General features: G+C 37.0%; 1 protein-coding gene across 1 annotated transcript in view; it reads left to right on the plus strand.

Moving 5' to 3' along the window:
- NALCN (sodium leak channel, non-selective) overlaps positions 1 to 16,160 on the plus strand; it is a 222,705-nt gene that overhangs the window by 149,955 nt on the left and 56,590 nt on the right. The window contains 3 exon segments of the mRNA XM_015818011.1: positions 8,732 to 8,863; positions 11,965 to 12,132; positions 15,570 to 15,761. Of these exon segments, the coding sequence (XP_015673497.1) occupies positions 8,732 to 8,863; positions 11,965 to 12,132; positions 15,570 to 15,761 (492 nt within the window).

Here is a 16,160-nt window from a genome sequence, read left to right on the forward strand (position 1 = left end):
TTTTTTTATTTATTAAATTTATATACCGCCCTATCTCCCTTACAGGACTCAGGGCGGTGAACAGGCAATACTAAAAACCACAATAATAAATAAATACATTTAGCTTCTAAATATTTGTTTTACAATTCACAGTTAATATTATTTGTACCAGTTTTGAACTTTTGATTAACAAAATTTGAATTTCTAAAACTTTTATTTTTCTTCCAAATCTGTTTGACAGCAATGCCCTACTAAGGTTTTAGATATTATAGGTGTTCCTATGGTATTTGTAGTTGGCTGGTAGAAATTGCTCCTGTTCTTATCTTCCTAACTGCAGCACTCAGAAAGCCAAGGAAGATGAGAATAATTCTTCCCTGGCTTCCTTGATAATCTGATGGGCAGTTGCTCTTGTTACTTAAGCCAACCAGCTAATAGCCTGAAGCCAAAATTTCCTGCTTCCTTCTGTTACACTGGTAGTTGCTTCCTGGTCATTCAGCTGCCTCTGTTGATGATCATAAGCAAGAAATACTTGGGAGATTACGGTAAAATAAATCCATCCATTCTTCTTATCACTGCAGTTTCTTGGTAATTGACTAATGTGCTTTAATGATTAATGTAATAATTACTATCAAGGGGACGATGAATTAGTGAAGGAAGAGTCACAGATAGTTGCCTTCTCAGAAGAGAAAATAGTAGCTTACCATAGGTATATTCAGTCCCTTTCCAATCAGAATGCTGATGACAGCCTGCCAAACTGAAATACAATACTGCAGTAAATCACGGATTATGGATTTTGTGGATAGGTCAACTGTATCCAAATAACTGTATCTTTCTCTAGCATTACTCCGTGGAATTATATTTTATAATGCTACAGTGACATAGATTTAGACCTCATTCCATGACAATTGTATCATAGCATTAGCTCATTCAATTCAACCTAAATAGCATTAAGCATAACATCTCTTACTGTGAAAGTGATTCAAAATATTAAAGGAATGTATTAATTTATTTTATGCTAGGATCAGGACAGGATTTATTCTGAAGTATTTCTCCTTCTTTTCCCATTCAACTGCTAGTCAGCTTTTAAAGCAAAAAGCAAATTAGAGCAATAAATTCAAAAAGTGAACATTAATACTTAGGCATGCTTAGAAAATGAAACTGCTTGACAGGAAGGTGGATATGCCCAGTGACTTTTCCAGAGGGAATTGCAATTTTCACGACCCCCTTCTCCCACTGGGCCGACAGTCATCCAAAAGTCATCTTGGGTCACTCCTAAGTGCTCCCATTCAAAACCAGGAAGCAATATTGCCAAAGAAGCAGCAGTAAAATCCGCAAGAAAAAAACAAATCCTTATTGTGCAGCAGCCATCTTGAGAGGAAGTCTCCTATTATTCTATATAGGTAATCCTTAACTTACAACAGTTCATTTAGTGACTGTTCAAAGATACAACTGCATTGAAAAAGTGACTTATGACCATTTTTCATACTTATGACCGTTGCAGCATCCCCATGGTCACATGATCAAAATTCAGATGCTTGTCAACTGACTTGTACTTATGAGAGTTGCAGTTTCCCGGGGTCATGTGTTCCCCTTTTGCAACTATCTGACAAGCAAAGTCAATGGGGAAGCCAGATTCACATAACAACAGTGTTACTAATTTAACAACTGCAGTGATTCACTTAACATGTGTGGTAAGAAAGGTCGTAAAATGGGGCAAAATTCATTTAACAAAGGTTTCACTTAGCAACAGAAATGCTGGGCTCAGTTGTGGTTATAGGTCAAGGACTACAATTAGCAAGAGATCTGTCTTCTGTTTATTTTAGATTTTATCAGTGATGTGGAGATCAGAATATCTATCATCTTCTGCTTCTTTATTTGCACAGCAGCTGTCCTGCTTGAGATAGACTGTGAATCTCACTTTACAGAATCTTCTAATACAAATTAATCATTTTCTTGATTATCTCAAAGTATTCTCTGTGTTATATGCAGAGTTTTTCCTGATTTTTACCAAATGTTAGAGTAATTGAGCATTTTTTTAAGTTGATAAAATGACAAAATTTGGGAAATTGTCTTGCCAGGCCAAAGATTCATGTTGTCTATTGCAAATGTGAACTATTGATTCTCAAACTCTCGATTTTCAAACTATATTCAAATACCTATTCTTGAGTAACATAGGATTGAGCAATAGTTTGTCCCATTATCCAGTTGGGAGCATAGAGGAAAGATGCAAACTTAGGCAACTACTATGAGGAAACACAGAAGGAAAACAATTATCAGGTACAAATGCATAAGCAAATTTGTAAACTACCTACACTGCTTCTGACATAGTACAGACTCAGTCACACAATGAAAATTAGTCATCTATATGGCAGTCCAAACATTCCAAAGAGTGGTAGTTGGGCGGCTGCTGGTGGTGATGGTGTGTATGAGCAACAACATTTTGATCTGAGTCTATGTCACTTTCCAGAGCAACGTTTCCCTTCTGTCTGAAGCCCAATATGGCAAAGATGTATTGAATCCATTGTCTTAAACTACAGGTAGTCCTACTACAGTTTGCTTAGTAACCATTCAAAGTTGCAACGGCACTGAAAAAAGTGGCTTACGACAATTGTTCACTCTTATAACCGTTGCAGCATCTCTGTGGTCATTTGACCAAAATTTGGATGCTTGGCAACTGGTTCATATTTATCACGGTTGCAGCGTCCTGGGTCCCTTTTGTGACCTTTTGACAAGCAACATCAATGGGAAAGCTAGATTCACTTAACAGCCGTGTTACTAACTTAACAACTGCAGTGATCCGCTTAACAACTGTGACTAGAAAGGTTGTAAAATGGGGCAAAACTCACTTAACAAATGTCTCACTTAGCAACATGAATTTTGGACTCAATTGTGGTCGTAAGTTGAGGATCACCTGTACTCTGCTAGAGTAAGAAGGGGAGAAAATTCTGAGTCACAGTGATAATCACTGAATGTGTAGAAAGGAGAGAGGCAGCTTAGAAAGCAAGAGGCAGCTGATTATAGCAGGTTGTGTCGGAGAATTTTCCACCTAAATTTCTCTCTCTACAATAACGGGGGTCAGATGCACTCTTTCACTGGAGCACACGTTGCTTATTACAGCACACAGGAAGTGGCCAAAGCAAAAGCCTAAAATGAGGTGGGGATGCCAAGCCCTCTAGATGGAATTATGCAAATTAGAAGGTACATACAATTGAATACATAGCATAATTGGTTGGTTATAATATGTGATAAGTGTAAGGTGAAGTGGCCAAGATAATGGCCTCTTAAGTTAGACAAAGGCTGTGTTCTTTAAATAAAGTTGCTATTGATGTGTTACTTTCTCTAGGTGTTTATCTCCTACTGGTCTTCATTCTCAGCACTATTGAGTCTTAGCGTTCTCATCATCATTCTTGTGCCGAACTGTTTTCATCAGTTGAGCTGTATATATTCTGGAATAGTGGATTGGGAAAATGGATTAGAGAACAGCGTAATTCTGCTTGCTTCATCTAATACCATCTTTTTGTTTCAGTTGCAAGCAGTGTACTAAACTGCCTAAAGTTTGCAGTATGTTGTGTAAATAATGGATAAAGGTATAAAATAAAAGGTAAGATTAGCATTATATTAGAGGTTTGGCCACAGGGGGTTCAATTGCCAAAAGCAGTGCAAATATTTGAATCAGGATTATTTATCCTAGCAATAATCTTACCTCTGTGTTCCCCCCACAGAAAAGTCTCTGTAATTGACTAGTTCTTATAAAATTCTTAATATTATAAGCAATTGATACCCAAAAGAAGCTCCCAGCAGGATGGTTTAATCCAGTACCTCTTTTTGTTTTCTGAAGCATAGGGAAGAGGATTGTTCAATCTCTTCTCATCAGGACATACAAAAACAGCAGCTCCTTTAGCAAACTCTTGATATTATTCACCTCTCTATAGAAGTTAAAACTTAGTTGCCAGAGTGCTAATGGCCAGTTCTTTCTGGGATATGTCATTGGGTTTGGCTGACAAATGACACTTGCAGCTATAAGTAAAAAGTAACAGCACTTAACAACTGTACAAGTTTCCCTTTTACTCAGTATTTTTAACTCATCTTTTTTTAACAATATAAGCAGTATGACCACAGTTCTTTTCCTAGCCCTCACCATTAAGGAGTGGAGACTTTATTCCTTTATTCCTTTTACCCAGACCTTAATGTTCTTTTACTTTACACTTAGCCCTATATAACCCTCTACTTTCCAGCCCTTATATTTCCATAGATGCAGCTAAAGTCACCTGATAATCGCTCCCTTTTACTGAGTTACTTCTTTGGCTTTTCAGTTCATAGAAGCGAGAAGATTATTACTTGTGGCCAGCTGTCTAAGTCTTTGGAAGATTTGAAGACTCTGTCATTCCCTTCTCAACTGTAGTAGCTTCCGTATCTCTTTCTTCATTCCATTTCCTCCACATTCAACTTGCTGCTGTAGCCTACTATCACACACTTCTTTCTCTCTTCCACTAACACCAACACACTGTGCTTTCAGTATTCCTCTTTTATTTCCCTGCAGTGCAGATGTGGACTTTTTGCTCTCTTACAATCCCAGAGGCACAATCCATAAGGAAGGAAAATTCAGGTTAACAGCCTTTGGGTATTTTCTTCTATAACATGTTATTGCTGACAAAGAAATTTTTGAAGGAGATGAAGAGACAGAAAATTCCAGGGATTACTTCAGAACCGAAACAATATTATTCTATCATCATTCTAGCCATTGTCTATCCGCTGCTGGATGAAGGCCTCTTCCGTGTGTTTCTAACCAATGTCCTGGGCTTTCTTTTGGCAATTGGGCCCTCAATACTTGCTGATGTTGTTGATCCATCTTGCTTTAGGTCTCTTTCATAGATGCTTTTTATCAAGCGGGATCCATTCTATGACTGCCTTGGTCCACCTGCCATTAGTTCTTGCTATGTGACCAACCCATTTCCATTTCAGTTCTTTTACTCTCTTGATGATTTCTAATCCATGTGCAAGTCTTTCTATCTTGTCTTGCGGCGTCAAGCATGTATCTTTCCATGGCTCTGTGACGCATAGCTTTTATATCCATTGTGAGGTTAGTGTCCATGTTTCACTGGCATAGTGTATGTTAGAACAGGTAGCACACACTGATTGAAAACTTTTCAGGCATTGAGTGAGGTTGTTCTTGAAAATTATATTTAGCTTGCCGAGAGCCTCCCAACCACATTTAACATGCAGTTTAATTTCTTTTTTTGTATCACCTTCCATTGAGATCCATTAACCAAGGTATATGTAGTGGTCTATTACGTCTAGTTGTAGTCTAAAAAAAAATTTTTCTTTGGTGAATTTATTAAAAGTAACCTGGCTCTTTTTCAACTTTATTTTTAAGTCAAATGGTTCTCCTGCTTGGTGCAGCTTGTATGTGCCTTTGTAACTCTTCTGGCTCTTGTGAAAACAGAACATCATCTGCAAATCTTAAGTGATTTAAATAGGTGCCATTGCTTTTTATTCCATCTTTTGCCCAGCGTAGTCTGCGAAATACTTCTTCAAGACAAGTTGAAAAAAGGATAGGTGATATTGTATCACCTTGTTGTACACCAAGTTCTATGTTGATTTCCACTGTAAAATCATTAAGGCAAATTGTTGCCATTTTTTCATATATTGATTATAGTAATTTTATGTAAGCCTTGGTTGAGCAATGCATTGATTATTGCTTGCTGGAATACTGAGTCAAATGCCTTTTCATAGTCAATGAAAGCCATGCACAAAGGCATGGTGTATTCATTGTGCCTTTTGATGACTTGCTGAACAACCTGGATGTGATCCATTGTCCTGTAACCACTTCTGAACCATGTCTGCTCCTTTGGCTCTGCATCATGTAATGTTCTCAATATTCTTTTTGCTATTATCTTGGTGAAAACCTTGTAAATGACTGAAAGAAGGCTTATTGGGCGAGAGTTCTTTAAATCAGAGGTCTCCAACCTTTTTGGTTTGGCGGCTCGGAAAGGGAGACAGGCACTGCTACGTCCACGCGCACAAATGGGCCACGCACCTGCACATGCAAAAATGAGCCCCAAGCATGTGTGCACAAATGGGCCATGCATGAGCACATGCGAATGGCCGCACGTGAGTGCTGTAAACGGGGCGGCGCTAATGCTGGCGGGATGCTATGGGTGGCACTAGGACTGGTGGGATGCTCTGGGGTGGGGCGGCGCTAGCACCGGCAGGATGCTTGGGGCGGCGCTAGTGCCGGTGGGATGCTTGGGGCAGGGTGGTGCTAATGCCAGCAGGATGCTCGGGGTGGCTCTAGTGCCGGTGGGATGCTCGGGGGCGGGGTGGTGCTAGTGCCAGTGGGATGCTCGGGGAGGCACTAGTGCCGGCGGATGCTTGGGATGGCACTAGCATGAGTGGGAGGTTGAGTGCATGCGCGTGTGCAAGTGTACTGGCCATCCTTCATGCGGCCCGGTGGCCAAGCAGCCGTGGCCCAGTAGTGGGCCATGGCCCACAGGTTGGGAACCCCTGGTTTAAATCATCTTGGGCCCCTTTCTTGTGTATAAGAATCACTTCAGCATTTTTCCATGCATCTGGTATTTTTTCTTCACAGAGGCATCTCGAGTACAGTTTTGCCAGTATCTTGCATAAACTGTGACTATCAGCTTTCAGCATTTCAGCTGTAACACAGTCATTTCCTGATGCTTTGCCATTTTTCATTGCTTTTATGGCACTTGATAATTCTATATATATTATTCTATATACTTCGTAATTTAATTAAATTTAATTACATAATAGAAAGGATTAACAATGTAGGAAGTTATGCTTCCTAAAATTTGTATTATTTCTTCCTTTAGCATTTATTATCTACTTAATGTCTAATAGTCAAACTCTGCATTCAATTATAACACAGTAAAAAATTGACACAACATATCAGAATATAAAAAAGTGTCTAATAAAATACAGGTAGTCCTCAACTTATGACCACAATTGAGCCCAAAATTTCTATTGCTAAGTGAAACAATTGTTAAGTGAGTTTTGCCCCATTTTACAATCTTTCTTGCTACAGTTAAGGATATTACTGCAGTTATTAAGTTAATAACACAGTTGTTAAGTGAATCTGGCTTCCCCATTGACTTTGCTTGTCAAAAGTCACAAAAGGCGATCACGTGATCCCAGGATACTGCAATTGTCATAAATATGAGTCAGTTGGCAATAATCTGAATTTTGATCATGTGTCTATGGAGATGCCGTAGGGATTGTAAGTGTGAAAAATGGTCATAAGTTAATTTTTTTCAATGCTGTTGTAATTTTGAATGGTCACTAAATGAACTGTTGTAAGTCGAGGACTACCTATATTAAAATGTTTTTTTTTAGATTCTCGCTAATACTTTTTTCAGCTTTATCCAAACTTGTCCAACTTTATCCATGCTTCTTTGTGCTTTGTTTGCTTTAAAAAATAAATGCATAGAAACTGACTGAAGGCAAATTAGACTGTGCTAAATCTAATGCAGCTTTCATGATGCTAAGCCATGAACTTCACCATACTTACTAACAAAACTGAATTAGATTGTTCCAGAAGTTGCCATTTTCTTATTTGCAGTCATATTGGTTGTGTGTGCAACCAGCATTTACACTCATTCCCTTTGCATTGTGTTTTGAAACATGTACACAGTAATCACAAAAAAAATGATTATGTTAGGAACCATGAATTCCTTTACTGTTCTGTATCCAACATTTCTGTTATTAATTATAGTACTTTTTGTAGTATTTTCCTTTTTTTAAAAAAATGGAACCTGCTATTTAAAAAAATGGAACCTGCTATTTAATTAATGAGTTTCTAATTAATAGACTCTGATGCAGCCCCTGCTGTCATGCTTCTCAACAGAACTTGTGCAAGCCAACTTCCCTTGCTAATTCTGCTCAGTACAATGGGTATTGATAATAGTGCCATTGACATATCATACAAAAAATGTATGATCACATAAAGATTTAAATAAGAAATTCCACTGTTTTAACTCTGTCACCAAATGTATTTAAAAGCTTCTATTTGTTATCATCATCTACATCTAATATTGATACCGGAAGACAGTAGATATATTTTCCCTGCTAATCCAAGCACTGTTTCTCATTTATTTCATAGAGAAATTATTCAGGGACATGGTTTAGATCCAACACTCTCATTCTTTCTAGCTGTGCTTAAAATTGAGGTCATGGTTTCCACACATTGATGTGTTGCTTTACCTGCACTTTCTGCTTAAATGTCTTCCTTTCTATGAATTTTTAGTCTGATCACCCGGCATATGCCTTTATTTATTTCCAAAAGCATTCCAATGATTAAACATAGCTTTTTATAATTTGAAGTTTACTTTTAGGGATACAGCATATTTAATCAGCTGTCCGATATCCTTTAGGCAGGGAACAATCCCACCCTGCTTTCAATACATGATTTCTCCTAATATAAAGAAGCTGGATAAGTCCACACTGATTGCATTAACAATTTATTTACTGTAAGTATGCCAGTGATTGCAACATTTTTTTCTCCAGGTGATTAGCAAAGCTAAAATAAATACTGGAAATTAGTGCAGTTAATATTGGACTCAGTTTTATTATGCTGAATAACTTTTTTCTTACAAATCTCTGGCATTTACGTTTAAATATTGCCTTCTTATTATTATTAATGTTGTTAAAGAAGTTATTTGAAGGCCTTGACAATTTCAGTCAGAGGTTCTATCATAAACATTTCTCAGCATACCTGTATTTTAACTCTCTGCAGAGAATGATGAGGTCCTCAGTTTTCCATATGTTTATCCTGAGCATGGTAGCAGTGGATGTCATTGTTGCTGCTAGCAATTATTATAAGGGAGAAACTTTCAAGAGCCAATATGACGAGTTCTACCTTGCAGAGGTGAGTCTTCCTTTCTTACTGATTTCTTTATATTTCTTATCAAAAGTTTATCACTGTTATTTTTTATTACAGTTAATGACCAGTCCATAAGATCACATTATAGATTAAGACTAATACTGGCTGTATAATTAATAAGGTAAACATGCCAGTCAAAATGTGCAGACATAAATTGAAAAAGAGCATCCTAGGTAGAGAGAAGGCAGGAGAAAGCAATTTCATTTCTAGACCTTTTTGTAAATTGATGCTTTGTAACTGCCCAAAATGGAACCATTTTGTGAGATAACTTTTTTACAATGTGTAAAAAAAATTCAGATTTGTCTATTGGCCTGAAAAAGTTTGGGTTCCAGTGTCCTAGATTCTTTGACTGTTAGAGTTATCCATCAAACATAAATGTTTTGTACAGGATGACAGAATAGATGCTGAGCTAGTACATTGATTAGTACAATGTCAAAGCCTTACTACCTTTCATGACTACTGAGAAATAGCAAAAAGCTCTTGTACTACATTCAGAGTTTATTTATTGAACAAAATCTCTATAGCTGTCTAACTCAAAGGGAATGGTTTTAGGTGGCTTACAAGGATTAAAAATATAGAAACCCACAACATATAACACTCAGCACCTGGATAAACAATAACCCCACTCATGGGGGGGGGGGAACCACATTAACAACAGCAGAGTCCATCTGCCCACCTGATCCAAAGACAGGTAGGTCTTGAGAAAAGCTCACAGTTGGAGCCATCCAAATCTCTGGGAGATTATTCTTGTATAAGGCAGGTGCTGCCACTGAGAAGGAACAACTGTGGAGTCCTAAAATATGGCATTGTACTAGGTCTAGTGGAGCAAGCCAAAACAATGGGACAAGTGGTCCCACGGGTAGCCTGGCCTTATGCCAGGAAGGATTTTATCAGTGATCATCAGCACTTTGAAATAGACCAACAAGCCTGATGGAAACTAGCACAGATCACAAAGTAGTTGTGTTATATAGTCATCATGTGAAATGCTGCTGCATTTTCTGAGTGTTCTTGAAGAGAAACCCCATGTAGAATACATTATAGTAATCCAAATGGGAAATGACTAAAGCCTGAATCACCATAATGTTTGAGGAAAAATCGTTTTTAAACCAAAAAAATCAAGTATTTTTAACCAAATGGTTTGCAAAACATTTGATACTTTAAAAAAAAATTCCTCTAAGAATATACAGTAAAATGCTAATAAACTGATATACATAATCTAATAATAAATTGTATGTTTAATTCAATAATTGTTAAAACTTCTCATAATGGAATAGTGAATGAATGAAGTGAGTAACCCCAACACAAGCAAGAAGGCTACACCAAAATTATACACCATAGGGAGCAAACAGTTTCTAAAAAATGACCCCAAATAGGAACCTAAGGAAGAAAACCAATACACCCAAATTGAACACAATAGGGTATAATCAACTTCTGTAAAAATGACCCTATATATCAACCTAAAGAAGAACAATGGAAACTTTTAGAAGAAAGCAACAACCAAGAGCAAAGCCCCTAGCCCACCCCAATGAAACCTCTCTGAAATTGAACAATCACTTTCATAGCCTCCCATGGAAGAAATAGTGAAGAGCAACAAAAATGATCATGGGGCTGGAGGCTAAAATGAACAAAGAACGATTACAGGAAATGGACATGTCTAATCTAATGAAAAGAGGACAAGGGGTGACATGAGAGCCCTGTTCCAATATTTGAGAGGCTCCTACAAAGAAGAGGGGGTCAACCTATTCTCCAAAGCACCAGTAGACAAGAAAAAAACCAACCAAGGAGAGAAGCAACCTTCACTAAGGATAACGTTGAGAGCAATTAACCAGTGGAATAATTTGTCTTCAGAGGTGGTGGGAGCTCCATCACTGAAAGCTTTCAAAAAGAGACTGAACAACCATTTGTCTGAAATGATACAGAGTCTCCTGCTCAAGCAAAGGGTTGGACTAGAAGACCTCTGAGCTCTCTTCCAACTCTATTATTCTATGTTCTATGAAACAAACCAACATTATTACAGATGCCTTGACCAAGATAAGGCTGATTTACTATGATTTAAATGATGGTGGACAAGATGGGGCCAGGATGGTTGTTTCAAGTTACACCTTTTGACTTTATACGCAACCATAAAGCTTTTTAATTGATATTGATTTGATTATTTGCCATCAAGTTATTTTTTACTCCTAATAACCACATAAATAGATGTTTCCCATGATGATCTATCCCTAACCTTTCAAATTTCTCAACAATGTATTCATCACCAGTGTAACTGAGTCTATCCACCTTGCTGCTGGTTATCCTTTTCTTCTTTCCTTTCCAACATTAGAGGTTTCTCCTGGTTTTTGCATAATGTATCTAAAATAGGATAATTTGAGCTTGGTCATTTGTGTCTTAATAGGGGAACTTTGGATTGATTTGTTGGATAATCTATCAATTTGTTTTCTTAGCTGTCCATGGTATTCTTAGGAATTTTCTCCAATATTAAAGTCCAATATTAATATCAAGTGCCACATATATGGATACACCACAGTGTATGTGTTTCAGAGTGTAGGGGGGTTAAAATTGGCTTGTATTGTTTAGATATTAATATTTAATTCAAGAAAATGTTTTGCACTAGCTATATATGTATTTGTTCTATATTCTTTGTTTATCTTGCTTTTGACAAAAATCTCTCAAGCAACTTTCAAAAAGGGAGGACAAAGACATCACTTTGCCAATAGGCAGAAGGAATTTCCCTTACAATATGTCTTGTTTTAAGAAAGATATTGGTAACTGGGGAGCATATATTTTTCTTCTGCTCTGCAGTTCTGCTCTGCAACTGACAGCTAGACCTGAATGTTTTCAGGAATAAGGAAAACACACTCTTGTAACTACTCAACCTTTACCCCTTGCTGCAATGCAAAATACAGTCTTCGGGACTGCAGATATTTCTTTTTCCTCATCTCAGAGATTTGATCTGAAGCCGAGGTCTTTTTCTTGGGAGAGTCAGTATGCCTATAAGCACATTTCTCATGCTACAAGATTAGAGACATAACAGTAATTCCAAGAAATTCTGCTTAGGCTCCTTTTGTCCTTTTCTGTTCCCACAGGTGGCCTTTACACTCCTTTTTGATCTGGAAGCTCTCCTAAAGATCTGGTGCCTGGGATTTACTGGATACATCAGTTCATCTCTTCATAAATTTGAACTGCTGCTGGTTATTGGAACTACTCTTCACATTTATCCAGTCCTCTATCATTCACAGTTTACATACTTTCAGGTAGAGTGCTAATTTCCACTTCAATCTACCAGAGGAAAATATTATTTGAAATCACTCGAAAAAGGGTCTAAATATTATTGATGTTTATTAATTTATTTTATGGTTTTATTATTTTCATTTTCAGCATGATGCTCACCTGTCAAATAGGTATTTCTTACTGAATTATCATATTTGTTGTAGCAATACACTTTTTTTATAATTGAATCCAAAGCACCTTAACATTTACATGCCACCTTTCAATTTCACTTGAAAGATTTTCAACTTCAACCATAGCTTTTGAGATAGCTAAGCTCTCAATGCAAAAATACATTTTAACCTAAAATGCAAAAATACAGTCTAATCTAAAAGCCAATAATTAAAATCATTAAATAAAATTTCTTTTTCTTTTTCTTTTGAGCTTCTGAAACATCCCATTCTTCCACACTGCCTGTATGGCTTGGTCCATCCAGGTTTTGTACTCTTCTTCCCCAGCTGATACAGACTGTGTCCCAGAAAAGATTCTCAGCAACATTTTTATTATAGAAAATTGGAAAGAGATAATTTTGAAGATGAACAGAAGAGCCAAACTAATTTAATGGATAGGTTATCTAGTAGCCTACCTATGGATATTCAATAGCCTATGGATGCCAGAAGAACAGGGGGAATGAAAATATAAATACATCAGAAATAATTACAGAATCCTCAACTTACAAATATTTGTTTAGTGACCATTCAAATTTAAGATGGTTTTGAAAAATTGACTTGTGGACAGACCTCACACTTACAAACATTGCAGGGGCTCCATGGTCACATGATTGCGATCTGGGTGCTTGACAACTGGCATTTATTTACAATGGATCATGTGTCCTGGGGTCATGTGGTTGCCATTTGTAACTTTCCCAGATGATTTCTGACAAGGCAAATGAGTGGTTGAAGCCACTTAATGACCACAGTGATTTGCTTAATGACCGATGGCAAAAAAGATCGTAAAATCGGGCATGGTAATCATTGCATCATTTAGCAACAGAGTTTCTGGTTCTGATTGTGGTCCTAAGTTGAGAACTACCTATATTGCAGCCAAAATCACAAAATAAAGTAGTTAAAATAACTGTTTCCCTTCATAATGATCACTATCCATGTTTTGAATAATTTTGGGATTATCCTTCCTTATAAAGTGGTGTTTGTGCATGTGTGTGTATACATGCTGTACATTCATACATACATTTACACAATAGAAAAGCAAAAATCTTTTTTAATATAATGTATAAATTGAAGGAGCTAATCATCTCACATTACTGATGGAAATATAAGTATGTAGCTTTTTTTCAGATATACAAACATACTCATATACTCATATATAATCTTAATGGTGAAATAAGAAATATTTATCATATGTTGGAGAGGGATAAATTGATTAAGTTTTCTGCCTCTAATCCTCAAAAAAATTCAAGCCATACTCAAATAAAAATACGGACTTGTGAAGGATACTGTTTGATGTCTGTCCTGTTTCTCTCTTGATGAAAACAAATGGGCTTGTAAGCTAGTTTCTGGAAAGATTAATTGGATACTTAAATGTCAATTAAGGTAATATAGGTATTGGTGGAAGCACCCACAACAAAATACTTAGCAGAACACTAGTCAAGCATGAAACAACTTGTTTTTAACATTTAAAGAAAAACTGGATAGTTTCATCTATTCTGATTAAAGTATATACACAAATATTGATTGACTGATTGATTAAAAATCAATTAGCTTAGGAGGCATGACACTTAGTGTGACATGGAGATGTTATTTGCAGGTTGCAGATTATCCCATATGTACCCCACTTTCTCAGAATGGGGAGAAACAGAGTTTCAGCCCTTGGGTGAAGATTGGGATTTAGAAATGTTTAAGAGGGATTTTTTTCATTATTATTGTAACCCTTTCCTGAATCTCCCATATATAATATATTTTTATTTGTTTCTTTTTTAAAAAAATGTAAATGTTTGGGCCTCACCTGCTCTACTTACTCTAATATCATCAGATGTATTGTAGACATACCCTCTACTCCTTTAAAGCCAATGTTAATGTAAGAGACCCAGTCACAAAAGACATACATACATACATACATACATACATACATACATACATACATACATACATACATACATACATACAGGAATTAGAAGAGATTTCAGTATGACTGCCATTCAGGGGTAGATGAGCTGATGTCCTCTGAATGTTACACTTTTTTTGGCTATGCTGACTAAGGCTAAAGGGAAGTTAAGATGAAAACTTTAAGTTGTCCCACCCTGCAAACTCTTTAGTTTTCAAGTAAGAATCAAGATAGAATTGCAGAACGTCTCGCAATTCTGTAACAATAATCCTTGAAATATTTCAGTTTAACATAGAATTCTGACCTAGATTTTTGTAGAAATTGCTGTCTGTTTCTGGAAATTACTATTGGTTATTTAATTTGGTGTTCCTTCTTTTCTTTCATGTTTCTATTGATTATAAGGCAGTGGTGGCGAACCTATGGCACGGGTGCCAGAGGCGGCACTCAGAGCCCTCTTTGTGGGCACGCGCACCGTCGCCCCAGTCCTAGGCCTTCAGATGGGTTTTATAAAACCTTTTCGCTTTAGGCCTCCGCCGCCGTGTGCAAAAAAAAAAAGGTTTAATCAGTCAATTTCAACTTCTCGCGGGGAAAAAAAAGGTCTTGCAAAGTTGGAATTGATTGATTGAACTTTTTAGTCCCACCCAGTCTGCCGTTACCACCGCAGCCACGCCCACCCAATTGGCCACGCCCAGCCAATGGGCCATGCCCAGCCAATGGACCACACCCACCTGGCACTCGACGATGCATAAGTGGGTTTTGGGTTGCAGTTTGGGCACTCGGTCTCTAAAAGGTTCGCCATCACTGTTATAAGGTATCATATTTAGACACAAATAAATAAGAGAGAAATAAATGAACTATAATTCACCTTCGATTTCAATTCTATGAATATAGAAACACTGAAAGTTTGGCCATCAACTTGAAATTATATAAAATAATACATTTAATCAATATAGATCTTATTACTTAGGAAAGTGTTTAAACTAGATGATTTGGAAAGCCGAATATCCCTTCCCCAAGCATTAGAACAGCCACACTCTTTGGAAGTGTCATAAAATTGTTTCAAAGTCCAGCTGTCACTCCCAAGAATTCTAGCGAAGTGAAACAGCAGAGCAAAGACATGTACAGAGTGCCCAGGGAGCTTCAAATTAGCTGAGAAGACCTGTCAAAGGGAAGAGAGTTTCTTAAATACAGTACTTTGCACTTCTTTTGAATGTTTTGCACATCCCTAACACTGTAGTCAACCATTCCATCTATATTTTTCAAGCTATATGCCGTGGGTGTTACTAGAAAAAGAACCAATTTGTTTCATTTGTCAACCTGCAGCTACGTCAGTTAAAAAAAAATGTTTTCTTTCTCTCGGCAGGTACTTAGAGTTGTTCGACTTATAAAGATTTCTCCTGCTCTGGAAGATTTTGTATACAAGATTTTTGGACCTGGAAAAAAGCTTGGGAGTTTAGTTGTATTTACCGCCAGTCTATTAATTGTAATGTCAGCCATTAGTTTGCAAATGTTCTGTTTTGTGGAAGAACTAGACAGATTTACTACATTTCCAAGGGTAAGTTAAAAATTCCATTGCAACCAATCAGATTATAGCTGTTTAGAAATGGCTTTATACTTTAACCGTATTAATGCCAGTTCCTAGTCTTCTGTGAGAAAAGGTTTTGTTGTTCTTGTGTGATATGTTGAGTTTATTTATTTTGCTATGACCTTTGATCCTTTATTTTGCTTAGTCTGTTTTTATTTCACATCAAAATGGCCCTGGTGGGTTGACAGGAATAGTTCTTTGTAACCATGTAATTATGAATGTATTTGTTAGATTTTATATGTCCTCTCCCCAAAGAGTTCAGAATAAAACAATGTATTGCTAATAAAGGAGAATATTGGTAGCTCAGAGTTGAAATGAGGGGTCCTTGGTGTTCTCTGAGCTTGCTTGTTTTCTTGCAGACATTTCATT

The sequence above is a fragment of the Protobothrops mucrosquamatus genome, unplaced genomic scaffold, assembly GCF_001527695.2.
Source record: "Protobothrops mucrosquamatus isolate PMUCROS unplaced genomic scaffold, P.Mucros_1.0 scaffold664, whole genome shotgun sequence".
NCBI lineage: Eukaryota > Metazoa > Chordata > Lepidosauria > Squamata > Viperidae > Protobothrops > Protobothrops mucrosquamatus.